This window comes from Mirounga angustirostris, unplaced genomic scaffold, assembly GCF_029215605.1.
Source record: "Mirounga angustirostris isolate CCGP_5_RB_7025 unplaced genomic scaffold, mMirAng1.0.hap1 SCAF_1, whole genome shotgun sequence".
Lineage (NCBI taxonomy): Eukaryota > Metazoa > Chordata > Mammalia > Carnivora > Phocidae > Mirounga > Mirounga angustirostris.
In genome coordinates, this window is record NW_026991709.1 from 195,486,756 (window position 1) to 195,505,710 (window position 18,955).

The window sequence follows — 18,955 nt, forward strand, 5'->3', positions numbered from 1 at the left end:
ATCTTGCCAGGGAGACTAGCCTCTTGCTAGTATGCTGACTATGAGCCCCTCAATCCATATTACAGAGTAGGGGGGCTTCACGAGTCGGTCATCTGCCCCATCTGGTGGCCCAGGAGCAGGGCCCCTCCTTTTGCCCCTGGGCCTGACAGAACTGAGCCGCTGTGTCCTGCCCTAAGCTGCCACCACCACGGCCACAGCGGCCTGAGAAGCATCAGCAGCAGTCCCTCGGCCCAGAGTGTGGGGCTGGGAGGGACTTGACCTCCACAGCCACTTCTCTCCCTGGGCCGCAGCACCTCCGTTCCCACCTTCCCACCCCTTGGGCCTGGACTTCTCCCCCTCATGCCTCCCACCTTGAGCCCTATTTCCTGCCTCAGGGGCCTCCCTCTCTCTCCCTGGCAGCTTTTTCCTCCAAGTCTCATACTTCCCCTAGTCTTTGGGCCAGTGTCATCATTTCCCAAATGGGTTTAGCGTGACAAGGGTCAAATAAATACGGGGATTTCTGTCCCTTTAGCCCCCCCTGGAGCTGCTGTTTGCCCTGTGAATCCCTAAGAAGCCCACGATAATGTCTCATTAACTTTCATGTCTGCTGCGAGCTACATGATTCTCCCAAACCTGGGGTCCTTTTTTCCCCCGTCAAGTAATCACCACCTCGTGTTTCTAATGTTTTGAAGCAAACTTTGGGAAAATGCGGATTTGATTAATTCCTTCCCCTGCCATGTGAGCTTAGTTTATTCATCTCTGCTTTCTAAGCCTGTAAACTGTGGAGGCCCTGGCCTCCCAGATCGAATAGCCACAACTTGGCTTCCCGTGGCAGGCACCAGAGCGGGACCCGCCATCCCAGGGCCAGGGCTGCCAAGCCACCAGTCTGCTGGCCCCTGGGCCTGGCCTCTGCCCATCCTCCCACACTCAGTCTGCCTCCACAGCCCACTTCCTGGCAAGATCCTCTGCGGATGGCTAGGGTTCACCCCAAGCCTGTGGCTGTCCAGCAGTCCAACAGACTCATTTCTAACGGGGGGGTGGGGGGTGGGAGGGAGGGAGCAGAATAGAGGAGGAAAACAGCTCTTTTCACTTTCTCAAGTGGCCTCCTTGCACTCAGCTAAGCCCAGGTCAGTTTCTAGACATCCCTAGAATCCCCCAATTGGAGGAGGGAGCAGGTGGCAGCCATCAGGAGCCAGGCTGTCCTCTCCATGGGCCCAGGTGCAGGTACAGCAGGGGTGGGGGACTGACCAGGGAACCCACTCACATGCCTCTGCCAGTCCAGGGCGCTGAGGCTTCCCCAGCCAGCCACATCTCCTTCGTAGAACTAGGAGACACTTGCTCAGAAACAGCCCGATTTCCATTCCTAGTTAGGGATCCACCCCAGCCTTCCCCGAGTGCTGGCTCTCAGGGTCTCCCAAAGGAGAAGTTTTAGGCCACACCAAGATCAAATCCCCAAGGTTTTCTGAGACTACAGACTTGGCCCTGGTGTAGGGAGAGGGTGAGTGGGTGGGGCTAGGTTTCATACAATACCTGACTAGGAGCTTAAGGATTGTGGCGCCCCTGCCCTGGCTCCTCTCCCGGACTCACCCCCCACCCCTGGGGAACAGGAGATGAGGCAACAGCAGCTATGGCCCTGTGCCCACTTCCCACTGCCCTGCCCCTGCCCACCCTTGCCGTGGCTACCACTCCTGGGCCTGTTCCCTAGAGGCCTTGTCCTAATGAAGCCTTTCACTTTCCCCGCTGGATTTTCACTAAGGAAACTCCTGGTTCCTCAATGGAGCCTTTTAAAAGATCATTCTCCACCGAGGATGGGAAATGTTGCCCAGACTCATAGAGAGGCCTCAGAAGGGACACCTGCTCCTATCCTCACCCAGACTTTAGCAGTCAGCTAGGAGCTTGCACTCAGGGACACTGCTGAGGGGGACTCAGGTGACCAGTCTTGACTCCTTTCCCCCAGGGAGGAAGATGACTGGAGTGTACCCTAATCCCACATCCCAACGGGGTATGTTTCACTTCCATAAGCATCCTGTTGGGCAGAGAGAGAAGACCAGGAAAAGGGGACCATTGTGGGCTGGCAAGGATTTCAAAATGGACCAACAGAGGCCTGCAGCAGAGTCCAGGTGTCCGTCATCAAATGGAAAGGACTACAGTAGTAGGGACACACGAAGCCCAGATAGTTAGGAGGACAAGGGGGGCTCTGCCCTCACAGATAAAGGTACAGAAGAATGATGTGGCAGACCAGCAGCTTGCTTTATGGACATGACCTCATCTGTTCACGCTGCCCCCCCACCCCCAGCTGATAAGAATCTGGTGCTGTTTCCTGTAGTCCAAGGGTCTCAGACAATGGTGTGAACAGGCTGGCCCCGCTGGAAAGGACATTGTTTAGGGAAGAAAAAACACACCAGCACAAAGACAGGGCAGGACCTGTCTAAATGTAAGGGTCTGTTTACAAATCCCTGATTTCCAAGAGGGGGGAACACAATGGGGAATTGTTTTTGGTGAGTCTGGAGTCCCCTCCAGAATGCTCCTGGGGTCTGGGGATGGCTTTGATGGCCTAGACAGGTCTCAGATGCTCTGAGGGGGATGGACACTGATGGCGTGGATACCTTCCTGTTTATCAGAGGTGTTCGCAGGGCAGGGTCAAGGAACAAGGTTACACCAAAGACAAGGGGGAGGAGCCCTGGGCCTCTCTCCTTCCATCCGGGCCTCCTGCGGTTGCACCACTCAGCTGTTGCACATGCTAGAGGTGGTTTGCTACAGAGAAGCTAGAACAAGGTTTTCGTTTTTTGTTTTCTGAAATATATCAACTTTTTGGTTTATGGCCTCCAATTGCCAGATTGCTTTTTGGAAAAAAATGTAAAAGGCATGAGACCCTTCCAAAGAGCAGACGCCCCTCCCCCCCCCCACGAGGGGGCTTCCTAGCTTAGTCAGTAGGGAGACTTCTCATACCTGCCCCCCCCCCCCCACCATGATGTTGCACTTCACCTCCAGCCAGTCTGGGAGTATATAGGAGCTAACACAGTGTCCCCGGGGGCCAGGCCGATGGAGATGCTATTTCTCGTAGCAACCTCCTGTCTGGTCCACAGGTTAGAGTCTTTGATGTCACTAGCCAGAGGCCTTAATATCAATGTGTGCGTGTATGTGTAAGGAGAGTGGGGCAGAAGAAGAACAGAACTGTATCATGCATTTCCCTTGGGACTGGCAGTCCTCATTTTGGGGGGGAAGAGGAGGGCAGCTGGAATTAGGAGGATCAGTTTGGGTCTGGACGGGCAGGCAGAGCTGTCTGAGGATATGACCCGTGATGGAAGTGTCATTAGTAACTTTTATACTAATCTCTAAACCCAACAGGAGCCCACCTCACGAATAAACGCAAATGGATGTGTTTAGAACAAGTGAAGAGCAGTAAGTCCTATGCAATCCCAAACTAGCAGCAAGCTTTAAAAAATAAGCCTTTCTCAACCTTCCAGCTCTTAAGGGGGCAGCATCTTCTTCCTCACTCTGCTGACAGTGCCCTCTGGTGTTTGACAGCAAAACAACAAGCTCATGAGTACAAGCTACAAGCCCTTCCATCTATTCAGTAGACACCAAACTGCGTCTGAATGTGGGGTCTGGAGCCACACACCCCGGGGGGGGAGAAAGGTTAATAAGACAAACAGGCCCCTGCCTTTAAGGGGCTTCCCATCTAGTGGGAGAGATAGATACACAACTGTAGGACCAGGTGGAGAATGATGCCTGCTCTAATAGGAGTATAAGCAGAGACCAGTGCAAGTGAAAAATGGCCCTTTTGCTGGGTTCAACAGGCCGAGGATAGAGGCTATGGCTCTCCAGACTGCAAACCTTATGCTCAGGGCCCAGTGTTCCAGGGTAGCCAGGGCAGAGTGCCCGTGGGTGGGGTGTCCAGGGAGATGCTGCTGAGTAGGGCCATGTTTGTGGAAGGTCTTGGATGCCAATCTCAGCAGAGCCATCCTAAGAAAAGAGCTAGCAGATGTTTATGGTAATTAGCAGAAGGGAAAAGGCTGGATTTGTCAGCAAAGCAAGTGGACATAGGAAACCATGCAGGGAGAAGGCTTTTGCTGCAGTCCTCTGAGGCACAGGGGTCTGAGCTGAGCCCTAGCAATGGGATAGCAAAGAAGGCGAACATTTGTATAACAGTCAAATTGACAAGAAAGAGGGTGGTTGAGGATAAAGGGAAGTAGAAGCAGATACTGAGATTTTTGGCCCTAGTTTATGGTTCCTACAAAGGTAAGAATTAGAGGAAGTAGAGAAGGTGAATTTTGGGGGAATTTTTATTTAACATCTATTTCTACCCTCCCCAAGTGGACTATTTGTTCTAAGTCCTAAGTTATAAAACAGTAATTAATTCTAACAGACGGATCACTTGTGAAAACATGTATTTAAATCATACAAAAGGAGCCTGGAGCATCTTGTAATGCCAAAAAGTAAAGAAGGGCTCAAAAAATCCCCAAAACCAAAATAACAAAACAGAACAAAATACACAATAATGGGGGTATGTGAAAAGGACTCAGGAGCTCCCAATGGCCAGAGCCGGAATAATTTGAGCAACAAATAAATCAAGCAGTATTGGATTATAACCCAGAATACACTATGCAAGTCCCTAAGTCTAGATTGACATAAATGAATGACCGAATAAATAAGTGGAAGAGAATAGGTAAATCTCCCATGCAGAAGAATTCCAAATAGTGTAGATATTCTGTCCTCGAGGAGGGAGGGGACATAAATCGCCACTCATTAATTGTGGGCTACACAGAGCAACTTCCTTCCAAAAGGCACAGTCTGGAAAGTGGGGAAAAGAAGTAACTTTACGCTGGAGAAACCTGACAAACATACCTCACCAGATGATCAAGGTCACCATCAACAGTGGAAGACATGTTGATAGTCTGTAACTTGGATATGATGTGATAACAGCACTTTACCTGTGTGGTCTCCCTCCCCCAGCCTAATCGTGAGAAAAACATCAGACAATACCAACTGAGGGCTCTCAAAATACCTGACCAGTACTCCTCAAAACTGTCAAGGTCATCAAAAACAAGGAAAATCTGACAAACTGTTACAGCCAAGAGGAACCTAAGGAGACAGGACGATTCAATGCAATGTGGTCTCCTGGATAGGGTCCTAGAACAGAAAAGAGACATTAGGTAAAAACTAAGGAAATCTAAATAAACTCTGGGTTTGAAAATAATGTATTGGTGGGCGCCTGGGTGGCTCAGTTGGTTAAGCGACTGCCTTCGGCTCAGGTCATGATCCTGGAGTCCCGGGATCGAGTCCCGCATCGGGCTCCCTGCTCGGCGGGGAGTCTGCTTCTCCCTCTGACCCTCCCCCCCTCATGTGTGCTCTCTCTCGCTCTCATTCTCTCTCTCTCAAATAAATAAAGAAATCTTAAAAAAAAAAAGAAAAGAATGTATTGGTTCGTTAATTGCTACAAATGTACTACATTAATGTAAGATGGTACTAAGGGGGGAAATAGGGTTTGGGGTATTTGGGGAATCCCTGTACTATCGTCACAATTTTTGTAAATCTAAAACTATCCTAAATTAAAAGTTCATTTAAGACAAAAAAAACCCAGTTATTTAGTGGGGAATGACTGATTAGGTGAAGAATAGAACATTTCAAAATTGGGGACTTTCCAGTCAGCTATTAAAATCAATGGAGAGTAAAGGTATAGAGATGAAGAAATAGTTAATAGGGAGGAGTGTGACTGTTTTCTAGGTACCCATAAGGTCAACTGCACCCAGAGATCAGGCAACTGAATAAGTGCCCAAAGCACCCCTTATCCTCCCCCCCCCAACAAGCTGTACCTCCCACCCATTGCAGCTGGGTCCTAGAGGTACTGCCAGAGGACCACTACTTTCAGTTAAGATGGTGTCTCTCACACTTGAGTAGTATCCAAGTGGATCCTTTTTTTTCTAAGTTTTATTTATTCATTTGAGAGAGTGCGCACATGAGGTGGGGGGAGGGGCAGAGGGCGAGGGCGCCGGAGAGGCAGTCTCCCCACTGAGCAGGGAGCCCGGTGCGGGGCTCGATCCCAGGACCCTGAGATCATGACCTGAGCTGAAGGTGGATGCTTAACTGACTGAGCCGCCCAGGCGCCCCTCCAAGTGGATCCTTTTTTTTTTTTTTTAAGATTTATTTATTTATTTGAGAGAGCGAGAATGAGAGAGAGTACATGAGAGGGGGGAGGGTCAGAGGGAGAAGCAGGCTCCTCGCTGAGCAGGGAGCCCGATGCGGGACTCGATCCCGGGACTCCAGGATCATGACCTGAGCCGAAGGCAGTCGCCTAACCAACTGAGTCACCCAGGCGCCCCCAAGTGGATTCTTTTTAAAGGGAAAGATACTACCCCGGATGTCTGAGAATATGCCTGGTGACCCAAGTTATAGAAATTCTAGATTAAGAATCTGAAGTGTTAATCTTGGAAGTGTCTTGCAGTTGTGAATTATCACTACAAGAGTTGAGTCTTTAGGATAGGTAAAATATCATTTGTTTTTGAAATGAAAATCCACAATTTAAAAACTTAGTCACTTGCAGAGCTCTGACAAGGTGCCCCTGGAAACCCAGGTTAGGAAGCACAGCACTGAGTCATCAAAATCATGGGAGAGAAAAGGAAGAGAAAAGGCAGAGGTGCGGGCCGCCCTAGGGCGTTAGCTGTGCAGTAGGCCCAGTGAGAAGCCGGCTCAGGAGTCGGCTCTCGGAGGCCCGTCTTTCAGAAAAGAAGTGCAGCTAATAGTGATCTGATGTTTGGCTTATGAGGAAGATTGTATTTTGAGGCAACTGTCACGTGGAACATTTGGGAAGAATTAGCCATAGGTACCTCACAAATTGAGCAAATACAAAAGGGATAGGTATTCATTTCAGGAAAAAAACCAATTACAGGAGAGGAAAAATAATCCTAGCATACTGCTTGGCTCAGAGGTATACAGCATTTACATGGTCATAGCAAGTAAACTGAAGATTACTAATGTAATCACTGAAGGTTAATTCAATAAAAACTGTGATGCAATTGTAAAAGATGGAGAGAATGAAAGTGGGAAAGTCTTAAAGGAGCAAGATCTTACATGACATAATAGGAAGTCAGTAACATCTAAGACTAATGAATCAAGAAATGGCTAAAATAATGGACAGTAGTTGCCTTTAAGGAGCGGGATTGAGGGTAGGGAAGGGTAAGACAAGAGACTGTTTTTCGTTATAATCCTTTAAGTACTTCTTGACTTTTAAAATTCTGTATTACTTTGCCTGCATACGTTGATAATAACAAAAAGACACAAATACCCTACCCTACACCCCATGTGATTCCAAGTGGATCTGGTCAAATCTGAAAGTGATCACTGTAAACACCAAGGATGGAAGTCTCCAGGGCTCAGCAACTTTCGAACCAAGAGCCCCGTCCTCCACCATTGGTTACAATGACTCAGTGAGACCCTGAGCACTGAGTATCTGGCAATGGTCCTGAATTTCCCCCGCTAATCTAAATCCCACAGAATCATTAAAAACAAAAATATGTGAGATAGGTTCCATTCAATTTCTCCCAAGACCTTCTGCCAGATTCCCATCCCAGCTGCCTTGCCTAATGTAACTGTCCTGGCATGGTTCCCTTACCCGAGACAGAATTGCCTGGGCCACCAGGCAGCGAGGTTTTGAGTGGAGGTATGCTGCAGACCACACGGCCTGCAGTGGACGGAGTCCTTCCACCCAATGTGAGCATGGCAGTCCCTGCCCTGTTTGAGTCCAGGGCCCCAACCTTGCAATGGTGGCCTATTGTCAGTCCAGTATGGCCCCCTTTGCTGGCTCACTTCCCTGATGAGAGCCTGTGTTTATTTGTGCAATGATGAAATCTCTGTCCCTGCCCATAAAGTTAATTTCCCTGCAAACTGCTTCCCTCCAAAGCAACATGTCTATGTTTGAAGTTGAAAATTCTACATTTATTCACTGAATTTTATAGATGAGAAGGGTGCATTTTCTATTTCCTTACTCTATCCTCCGGATTCCTCAGGATGCTAGATAAATTCCAGAGTGAATTTGTAAGGAGACACCAATGGAGAGAAAACCTTTATTTGCATAATAACAAACGTGGGTGAAGTAAGAAGAGGCATATGAGAAGCAGATTAGGGTGGGAGAAGAGGAGTGGGATCAGGCAGAAAGAGCAGAGGCGTGCTCATAACTGCTAACACATTCCGAGGTTGGCATCTGGACTCTGCTCTGTCCTCACGCTCCCCTGGGACTTCTCTTTCCTTGGTTCCTACTCTCACTGCTGGCCCTCTTTCCTTGCCTCACAGTCCCAAAGGGCTCCCTCCCTCAAACCCGGTGAAGGAGCACAGCTTCATATCCCAATGTGCTTGGCAGCGACTACTCAGAAGCTGTTACTTGGATTTTTTGCAGCTCTTAGTGATTTTGACACGCTTGGACCGACAGGAGTGGCCCCTCCTGCCACCAGAGGACTCTGGCTTTTCTAATAAGGAAGGTCCTGGCCAATCAGTCCAAGAAGGGCCTGGATTCTCTTCCGGGCTGGCATTTCTGCAGAAATGCCCCCCGGGGTGGAAGGTGCTGCTGCAACAAGGGGTGGCACCTGAGTGTTCAGGTGTATAGTCTGTGGTGGAAGAAAAGTGGAGAGGAAGACTCAGGCCTCCGTCTCTCCAGGCTCAGGTCCGTGAGCCCCTCCCTAGCTACTTCCCTTCCCAAACCAAAGGCGCCAACTCCGAGTCCCCATCCAGTGGCATGCCCTCCTCCTTTTCCAGGCACCACAAGTACCCCCCCGCCCCCGCCCAAGTTCTTAGACCAGACCATCCCTCCAGTCCCACCTGTGGCTCCAGCAGAAGGTGCACACTCCTCACACTCCCACTTCTTACTGTTGGATCTAAGAGAGGAGCAGTCCCTGTGGGTTCCGTGGGATCCGCAGGTAGCGCACAGAATGAGGCGCCACCTCCTGCAGGAAAAGCCAAGGAAGGGTTGTGGGGACAAATATGACACTCACTACCACTCTCAGAATGTCCGCTAGAGGCCAGGCCTTTGCTGAGGGCTTCCCAGGCAATTTGCACTGTACATTTTACCCAGGACCCACTGTGGCTGAGTGCCAATCCCCGGACCCTGAACTTAGGCACAGATACCTGAAAGGTGGATTTGGAAAGGAACTGGACCCAAGGGTTGCTCCACTGGGCACAAGGACCCTGCAGGAACCTGTCCCCTTGTGCATGAGTGAGTCCTGGGCTGGTCAAGTATGGAACTTGGGTTCACCCTGAGGTCTGTAGACAAGAGCAAGTTTCTTGCTCCTGATAACTGTGCCAAGGACTAACTCCAGGATGGCACCAATGAGAGATCTTTCTAGCAAGGAGCCTTTCCCTACCCTTCTTCCTCAAAGCTGTCTCTGCCTTTTTCATACAGACAGATGGGGGCATCACAGTGTTGATAGCGCTCATACAACTCTGAGAAAGCCCCTGGCTCGAGCTCCCAGGCGGCATCTCTGCAGTGGGAAAAGAAACAGTGAGTAAGGGGCACATAAATGGTGGTGAAACCTTTGTCTACCTGGGAGGAACTAGAAAGAACTCACGCTAGCACTGCAAAAGAGCTCAACAGGCTGCATGAATACTTTAAACAAGATGGGCTGAGTGGTCTGGCAGTAGGAGAGGGTGGAAGCAGGATGAGTGGAACATGGGGGTTTCTTAGTTCCACACTGGAATTCAAGAACCAACCCCAGGGAGTTCTGATCACCAAGCACCCTTTTCAGGAACATGTCTACCCCCATTCCCACAGTGCACCCCCACCTCCTTTTCTTTTGATAACTGACAAGCCCCCCCCCCTCCACTCCCTCCCTCTTCACCATATGCCAGTGCCTGGGCTGCTGCTTCATTCTCTGAACTAACCTCACACTCACCTCCTCTCTAGAAATCTAGGCAACCCACTCCCTGGCTCAGTTCCTGCCTTAGAGTTTCCACTACCTGTCTGGAATATGTATTCCCATTCTTAGCATTTCTTGAGGAAACTCTTCTCGATTGTTACACTGGGGACATTTGAAGAAATGTTTTGCCGATGTGTGGGCATACTTCTGTAAGAGAAACATGGAAGAGCGTTGTGTTTATAAAAACACCATCTTTGATCACCTTCTCTCCACCCCAACCCTCATCTCACAAAGAGGGTGTTGCCAAGAGAGCTTGATTGGAGATTTCCATAAAAGGGCTAAGGGTGGGCTAGTGTGAGGGGTGCAAATCCAGGCATCAGACCAGAGACCACGCTCAATTCGAGAGAGCTCCCAGGGGTGCCTCAGCTCTCATCTCTGGCTGTGGGGCCTGCAGCACTGACCCATTCAAGGGTCCCTTTCCTTCCGTCCCAGGAAGCAAGGCTGATTCTGAGGCTGCTTGACTCATTCCAGCTCGTTTGCTCTAGCCCTCCTGAGGATTTTGCTCAGTCTAAATGTTATCACGGATGAGGTCTTACAGGTCAGGGGTGACCAGAGATTGGGCTGACTTTCCTCTGCCTGGAACCCTCCCTGCATATAGGCCTCCAGGATGGAACAGAGAAGCTAAGACTGCCTGAGCATTCCTAGGGTGCTCTGAACTAGAGAAAATGTGGAAGGTCCCCAGGGCGGAGAAAGCCCCACCTGTATGCACTTGCGGTGGTAGACAGTTTGACTACAACATGGACTCTGGATATTTTCAACACTTGCTTGGGATAAGTCTTCACAACACAAGACACAGCTTTCCTCCCCTGCCTTCCCCCGTTGGATGTCCTGTGTTGGGCGATGTTTTCCACAAAATGATCTGAGGCAGAACAAACAGACTTGATTTCTGGTTTGTCACTGATGCAGTCTTCCGGCTGCCTGGCCTAGGAAGAGCAGCCACCCAGGCCGATGCCCAGTGAGCCTCCATGCTCATGGGGAGGAGGAGGAGCAGGGAGGGGGAAAGCCACATGCCTTCTCACAGCTGTTGCCCCACTGAGCAAAACTCCCGGGACTATCCCCACAGTCTCCTGTTCCTGAAAGCCCTGCTGAGCTCTGAGCAGCTGTCTAAGAACAGCAGCTGCTTGTAATTTAAGAAGGGGCTGGGAAGCAAGAAGGAAGCCCTGGGAAATCGCCAAGTCAAGACACTATTTCTCATTATTGAATGGTAGGACAGATTCACCAGTGAATCAAAACAGGCCTGTGAGAACCGGACTCTGATTTCATTGGTGGCTAATTAAGAGCAACTTGCAAAAGGGCAGCCCAACTTTTCCCCTTTATCACTCACTTGTACTCTCCAAAAAATTGTGAAAGGCAACCCCTTTCTTGGCCACAAGGAAGATGGAAGTTTCTGACGCACTGATCCTTCTGGCAGTTGATGGCAGCTCCCTTTTTCTTGCACACAAAGCAGATCTGCAAATGAGATCCCAGGCAGTGCTCAGGGCCCCAAGAAAGACAAACAGACATTCTGTGGCACATCATTCTATGGAATGGAAATTCTAGGAAGCAACAGCCATTTCCTTTCCTCAGTTGACCTGAAAGCTCTTGGGGGCACCCTGAAGCTGAGCTTCAAGCAGCACTAAATTATTTTTTTCCCCTAGGATGTTGCTCCTTCTCCTCACTTAGGATACTACACCCCAGAGAAGCATGCAGCTTAAGAGAAGGACCTGTTGAGAAATCCAAGAGTCCTTTGACTTCTGAACTAGCAGCTAGGGAAAAGAACAGAAACAGAGACGATCAGAGAGGTATGAGAAGAGGCCTATCCCGAGGCCCCCATATTGGGGGATTCTAACCTTCCTAGAAGCCCGGGCTGCCTCCTTTTTGATGTCTTCAGGCAGGAATCCATGGAAACCTCTGTTGGACTGGCCCCTCTGAGGCAGCTTGCTAGATAGGATCTGGGGGAGCAGTAGAACCAGGCTATCAACATTGATGATCGGTGAAACAGTGCAGTGGGGTGAGGAGGATGACAGGGTAAGAGAGCTAGAATATAGAGCGTGGTGGGATATATATGCATTTACAGGATAATTTACTTAACAAAGGCTTATATAGCATTAAATGCTCTAAGTGCTTTTCAAATATTAACTCATTTAATCCTTATAACAACGTCAGGAGGTAGGTACTATCATCATCCTCGTTTTATAGGAGAGATTATGTGATCTGCTCAAGGTCACAGGACTCCAGAACCCGGGCTCTAACATACCTCTGTGTTACACTGTCTCTCATTTACTGAGGATTGCTTTTCTGTGCTGAGCCCTTTGGGGAAACACTTCCTGTATATTGACTTATCTTATGTTCACTGCAACCCTGGGACAGATGCTATTGTGATCCTCATCTTACAGAGGAGCTCTCTGAGGTGTAGGATGGTAACTGACACGGCTGGGGTCACACAGCAAGGAGGCAACAGAGCTGGCATTCACATCCACGCCCACAGAATCCACACTCTTACCCTGCCCACTGTACTGCTCCTTAGTGCAAAATAAATAGTCTTTTCAGAGTGTGTTCTCTACAGGAAGGCAAACAGGGCTTTAAAATCTGACTATAGGGGCGCCTGGGTGGCACAGTTGGTTAAGTATCTAACTCTTGGTTTCAGCTCAGACCTTGATCTCAGGGTCATGAGATGGGGTCCAACCCACATGGGGCCCCACGCTCAGCACAGAGTCTACTTATGACTCTCTCTCCCTCCCTTTGTCCCTCCCCCCTGTGCTCGCTCTCTCTCCCTCCCTCCAAATAAAATAAAATCTCCCGACTATAGTCATTCTGCCCTATTGGGGAAGGGGAGGAATTGAACTTTCCTTTAAAAACACAATTTTAAGGGCCTTTGCTTCTGAAAAGCCCCCAAAGCAGATTCTAGAATGGGAAATCAAGGAAAAGGACAACAAACTGTTCATGTACCCATAAACTGTTATGTATGTGTATGTACATTGGAAGAACGTCAGCACCCCAGCCCCACCCCAAGAATCTTCCAAAAATATGGGGAGGGTGCTGGACTTCCTACAGTGATTACATGTAATGTATAATGGGGACCCAGGTTATTTTATTTTGACATTATAGAAAAGGTGACCTTACAAGGTTAGATGACTTGAAGACACTTGGATTATAGCTGTATGTTCCCAATTAGGATTAAAACGTATCTATTCCACACTAATTATCTCAGGGCTTTAGGACTATATGAGTGATTTCTGTTTTATTTATATTCTAAGTATTACTAATGTTTTCTACAATGAGGATGTATTATTTCTATAAACAGAAAAATCAATAGTGAAAGATGAGAAATAATCTAAATGTCCTTTAAAAGCGGTTTGTTTTAATGCTTTTTGGTACCCCCATCCCATGGAATACCAATTAGCTATTAAAAAGAAAAAAAACTAGATCAATACGTTCTACGTGGAAAGATCTTCATAAGTATTAAGAGGTAAAAAAACAAGCAAAATACAAAATACTGTGTATAGTATGTTTATTTTTATGTCAAAAATGTGTATGCTTGTAAAGGCACTGAGATTAACCAAGACCTGACACCCTAACCAGACAGGATTTACAAGAGAGGAAAATCACAGACTAGTCTTTCTCACCAGTAGAGGTGTAAAAATGAAACAAAATATTAGCAAATTGAATCCAGCACCATATAGAGAGGATAATACATCATGATCAAGCAGGGTTTATACGAGAAATGCAAGGTTAGTTTAACATTAAAAATTCAATCGACGTAACAAGCCCATAGACAAAATAAAGGAGAAAAAATGATCATCTCAATAGTTGCGGAAAAAGCATCTTGACAAAATTCAATACACATTCATGATATCCTCAGCAAACTAGAAATGTAAGGAACCTTCTTTAATCTGATGAAAAGTCTACAGCTAACATCATATTTTAATGTTGAAAAATTGGATGCTATCCTCCAATGTTGGGAGTAACACAGGATATTTACTCCTGTAACTCCTATTCAACACCTGATCGAAAGTCCTACCTAGTATAATAAGGCAAGAAGAAGAATTAAAAGAATTGAAAGATTGGAAATGAAGAAATAGAACTGTCTTTGTTCACACTACATGATTGTGCACCCAGGAAATCCTAAGGCATTTACCAAAAAAATTTAAAAATAAAAACAACTACTGAACTAATAAGTGAACTTAACAAGATTGCAGGATATAAAATCAACATACAAAATAAACTGCACTTATATATACCAACATCCAAACTTGAAACTGAAATTTTAAAATACCATTTATAATAGCATAAAAATCACAGAATATTTACACATTCATTTAATAAAAGACATGCAAGACTTCTTCACTAAAAAAACACTGCTCAATAAAAAATAAGGAAAAAATAAATAAATAAAACATTGCTGAGACAAATTTTAAAAGACCCAAATAGGGTGCCTGGGTGGCTCAGTTGTTTAAACGCCTGCCTTCAGCTCAGGTCATGATCCTGGAGTCCCGGGATCGAATCCCGCATCGGGCTCCCTGCTCGGCGGGGCATCTGCTTCTCCCTCTGACTCTCCCCCTTCTCATGCTCTCTATCATGATCTCTCTCAATAAATAAATAAAAATGTTTAAAAAAATATTCATACAACAGAATACTACTAGGCAACAAAAAGGTACAAGCTACCAATACACGCAACAACATGGATGAATCTCCAAAACACCGCATTGAGTAAAAGAAGCCAGACGCAAGACTACAATTGCTGTATGATTCCATGTATATGAAATATAAGAAGAGACAAAAGTAATCTATAGATCAGAACAGTGATGATCTCTGAGGGGACTGACTGGAAGGGTATGGGAGGGAACTTTCTGGGGTGATGGAAATACTTTGATTGGGGTGGTGTTTACATGAGGATATACATTATATCCCCATGATATAGGAGCTTATCAAAACTCATCAAACTGTACACTTAAAATCGGTGCATTCTATAGTATGCAAATTATAGCTAATTAAAAAAAAGCATAGTGGGAAAAAACAGCTCGAAGGACAGTTGACAGCATGTGCTTCTGAGGAGAGGGAGAAAGATTGGGAACACTGTTTTGGGAAGAAACTTTTTATTGTACATACTTTATACTGTCAGGATTTTATAGCAGGTACGTACATTACTTCTTAAAGACTAGATTTTAAAAAGAAAAAAGCTATTAAGAAAAACAAGGCTATGTATTTGAGGCTGGATGAAAAACAGAGAACAGACTGTACAGCAAAAGCCATGAAACATTCAAAGCAAAGCGGACCTTATACTCACAAGACAAAAATAATGCACGCTGAGATTGTCTTTCTGAAGAAATTCCCCCAGTTTTTCGGGATCCCCAGGTTCTCGAAGGCATAGCCGGCAAACTGGAAGAAGGAATGTTAAGAATTCATTTTGGGAGCACAAGGAAGAGTCATGTATTGGGAAGAGGACATTTTGACAAGGATGGAGGTTGGGATGAAGTTTTGCATGGTATCAGTTAGGCCTTTATATAATTTTGGCCACATTTGAGTTGGCTGCAGCTGCTCACTTCATACACTTTTCTCTCAAGTGGCTTTAAATAACTTGTTTCTTGAACTTTGGATTAGCCATTTAAAAATCAAGGACCCTGAGTTCTTCAGGATCTTAGAGAATCTGGGAAATGAGTAGGACGGACAGTTAGAGAAGTTAAGTCTGCTGCCCTACACAGGTGACCTTTGCTGAGGTTGGAAGGCAGCAGTTGAACAGAACACCTCCAGTCTTTCTTACCAGGCCCTGAAGATGGCTTCCTTTGGGTTACCCTCCTTGTCTTGGCAGATTTTCTATACAAGAGAAGGAAGAAGTACAGGGTGGTCTTTGAGGATCCTGTCAACATCCCTTGTAATATTTCCCTCAAAATGCCTCCCTGGGTCTGATGAAGGACCAAAATATCAAAAGGCTAAGACCTCAGTTTCTTTTTTTATTGCTTTTTTTTTTTTTTTTTGCGAGCACAAAACATACCCACTAAGTCATTTGAATTATGTGAGATTGTAATTATCTTTCTGTTCTCATTGGCTGTGCTACCTGTGTAGACTGAATGAATGCAGGAGCAAACCCCCTTTTGCTCTTTTACTGTTTCTTCTGCCACCTACTCTGAATCTCTGGTGGCACCATGTTCACAAAGCCGAATGAAATACTAAAATTGAGGGATGCCTGGGTGGCTCAGTCGGTTAAGCGTCGGCCTTCGGCTCAGGTCATGATCCCAGGGTCCTGGGATCAAGCCCCGCATCGGGCTCCCTGCTCGGCGGGAAGCCTGCTTCTCCCTCTCCCTCTGCCTCTCTGCCTGCTTGTGTGCTCTCTCACTTTCTCTCTGTCAAATAAATAAATAAATAATCTTTAAAAAAAAGAAATACAAAATTGAGTGTGAATTTCCTATTGCGAAGCACTATTCCTGGCTCTGCCCATGTATTAGCTCAATGAATCTACATTCATTGAGGCTCGAAAAAGTGGGTGCTATTATGATGCACATTTTCCAGGTGAGGAAACCGAGGCATAAAGAAATGAAGTAACCTGTCCCAGGTCACCTAGTGTCTAACACCAAGTGTTAGAGCCCAGATATGAATCTAGGCATAGGGCTCCAGAGCCAGCACTTTGCTATTAGGGACAGCCCTGGGGGCACAGGTTACCGGCAGCTTCCAGGGGACCACTGGTGTATGCTTCCACGCCCTCCAACCCCAGCCCTCAAGACCACACAGAGGGGACAAAAAGTGCAGCATATACCATGGGTCTTTGGACAATTTCTCCCAAACTCCCTTATGTCACCTGGTCTACCTCAATCTTTGACGTTCCTTCTTCTTTTCTTTTATAGTCTTCATTCGCTGCTGCCTCTCTCTCCTAACTTGAATTCTTCTATACTATTATGAGGACAATATAGGCTCTTCCAGCTATAAATATAAACAGGGCTTGATCAGCAATTTAATTCTACATTTGGTTCCACAGGGTCAAAGTAACAGTGTACCTCACCTCCCAACCCACGTGACAAAATAAAAGGGACCCACCCAGTATCAAGGCTAGTAGTAGCCAATAAATATTAAATCGCATCAAAACTGTTCTAGGCATTTCACCTGTGTTAACGCACAAAAACTCTGTGCAGGAAGTACCACTACTATCCCCATTTTCCAGATAAGGAGACTGAGGCAGAGAGGTCACAGAGAGGCACTTGCCCAAGATCAGAGTTACCGCTATTACTCCGGAGAGTAAGAATCGGAACCACTACCTGAGCTGACTAAATGGGTCTTCGTTTTCTTCGTGCCTACTAAATGCACAAGGTAGCACTCAGGGTAAAGAGGCTCGTTTTGCCTCCCAGTAAAGGCTTAGAGAAGGCAGCTCTTTCCTAGGAAAAGGAGCCCCTGGGATTTTGGCTGCCTGAAGCAGCAACTCCCTCTAGTGGGAGACGAGAGAGAACACCGACAAATCACCCCTTAGCTCCTCTCACTTGTCGCCAGGCTCGGCTGGCCATTGAGGTTTGGTCTGTTCCCAACCTTTCTCTAGATCTGAGCCAAGAGTAAAATGTCCCAAAGTGGAGACGACACCCTGCCTCCCTTCCCCCACCAAGGTCAGCAGACCGCAAATTTAGTTTTCATTGGTTAGTGGGGAAATCCCTGAAAGGGAAGAGACCATTGAAAAAGACATAAAATCCACTCCCATGAAGGGAGGACCGTGTCTAGTCAAGGGAGAGGGGAAGGACAGCATTTCTTCGAAGGAGAGCTGCGTGAATCAGGTCACTCCAGGGACAGCCACTCCAGCACCCATGTCCTTAGAGCACAGCTGGGAAGCGTAAACATCTGCAGGGGCTGTCAACTGTTCTCCTTGGATACAACTGCTAAGGCAACTAACTAGCTGTTCGGAAAACTAAGACTAGACTACGCTTCCTCTCATTGTGTTTGCTCCGTCTCCTCTTCCGACCCATGAGTTGCGCTTGCCGAAGTCATGGCACTCGGTGGCTTCTTATTCAACAAAAGCACTTGGCCAGGCTGGAAGAGGAGAGAGGAGGGCGCGCAACTAGGGGACCCGCGCTTTCGGGGCTGCTGAGCGGCTCTGGGTCGCTGCGGGGAAATACCGGCCATCTAGCCACAGAAATAAAACCTTGAAACGTCAGTTCTTTGCATCGCTGGACCAAGACGTTCCTTGAGTGGGATTCTGTGCACACTGGTAGTTACGGGAAGACGCAACAATCTTCAGAGCATTTGAGGAGGGACGTTGCATATGTCGATTTCCACGAGCAGCTCAGTCCGAGGCTTCCTAACCGAGCGGGTGCTCCCTTGGAACGGTTACCAAGCTCTTTCACTGGATGAGTGCTGGGTAAAGGCTTGTGAAAAAATTAAAAATAGATTAGCGTGTTCGGCCCCGCCGCCGCAAGAATAAACAGTGATTTATTTGGAAAATACTTGTCGGTGTGGCCACAACCGTCCCCCGGAGGTAACAGCCGGAGAAGGGGCTCAAGGAGCGTCCCGCGGATGCCAGACCAGGCTCATGTCGCGCTGCCGGGCGGCTGGTGCGGGGCCGGGCCGGAGGTCGCCTCCGCCGCTCGCTCCTCACGGTAGCGCACTGGCCGTCGCTCCCGGCCGGGGCCGCCCGCCCAGCTGTCGCCGAGGGCGCCGCTGTCCGGAGCTTTATTCGTTGTCACAAGCCGTGGTAGCTACCTCACGGGCGGCCGCCCCGCGCGGTGACTGCGCCGGCAAAGGGGGCGAGCGCGCAAACTGGAGCCGGGTCACGCGGCCTGCGACCAAGGGAGACTGCGGCCGCGGGGCTCACCGCGTCGCCGACCGTTGGCAGGGGACGACCGCTAACGGCCGCGCGCTAACGGCCACGCGCCCAGCCCGCCCCGCCCCCTCCTCTCGCACCGCCTGCGCCCAGCCCTGCTCTCGCCCCGCCCCCTCGTCTCGCCCCGCCCCGACCCCGCCCCGCCTTTTCCTCTTGCACCGCCTGCGCCCAGTACCGCCCTCGCCCCGCCCCTTCCCCTCGCCCCGCCCCCTCGCGCGAGCGCCCGGACCTCGAGAATCGATCCCGCGGAAGACAAGCCCAGAGGCGGGGCGGAGAACGTCGCGCCGTGGTGACGTAG

General features: G+C 48.2%; 1 protein-coding gene across 3 annotated transcripts; it reads right to left on the reverse strand.

Moving 5' to 3' along the window:
* Positions 1-4,086: 4,086 nt before the first annotated feature.
* On the reverse strand, positions 4,087-18,722 carry PHF7 (PHD finger protein 7). Of its 3 annotated transcripts, none has more exons than XM_045862226.3 (11): positions 17,980-18,719; positions 16,666-16,778; positions 15,625-15,677; positions 15,151-15,242; positions 11,714-11,815; positions 11,209-11,333; positions 10,584-10,743; positions 9,925-10,031; positions 9,333-9,449; positions 8,791-8,915; positions 4,087-5,112 (listed from the first exon to the last, which is right to left on the reverse strand). In XM_045862226.3, exons 2-11 carry the CDS (start codon positions 16,707-16,709, stop codon positions 5,048-5,050), a joined length of 990 nt encoding a protein of 329 aa, XP_045718182.1. In that variant the 5' UTR covers positions 16,710-16,778; positions 17,980-18,719; the 3' UTR covers positions 4,087-5,047. The 3 variants fall into 3 exon arrangements, with proteins under 3 accessions (XP_045718182.1, XP_045718181.1, XP_064451581.1); XM_045862225.2 differs by lacking the exon at positions 4,087-5,112 and adding an exon at positions 8,029-8,579 and having other exon boundaries at positions 17,980-18,720; XM_064595511.1 differs by lacking the exons at positions 4,087-5,112; positions 9,333-9,449 and adding an exon at positions 8,029-8,579 and having other exon boundaries at positions 17,980-18,722.
* Between the last annotated feature and the right edge of the window lie 233 nt (positions 18,723-18,955).

Bases quoted from the DNA above. Each gene is read 5' to 3' on its own strand.
- PHF7 (XM_045862225.2), bottom strand. From the start codon at position 16,709: ATGAAGACTATAAAAGAAAAGAAGAAGGAACGTCAAAGATTGAG. The intron at 10,744-11,208 runs GTGAGTGATAAA...GTTCTGCCTCAG, and splicing joins CAATTTTTTGGAGAGTACAA to ATCATTTTGTGGAAAACATC. The intron at 9,450-9,924 runs GTAGTGGAAACT...TTCCCACTGCAG, and splicing joins GGAATACATATTCCAGACAG to AGATGCCGCCTGGGAGCTCG.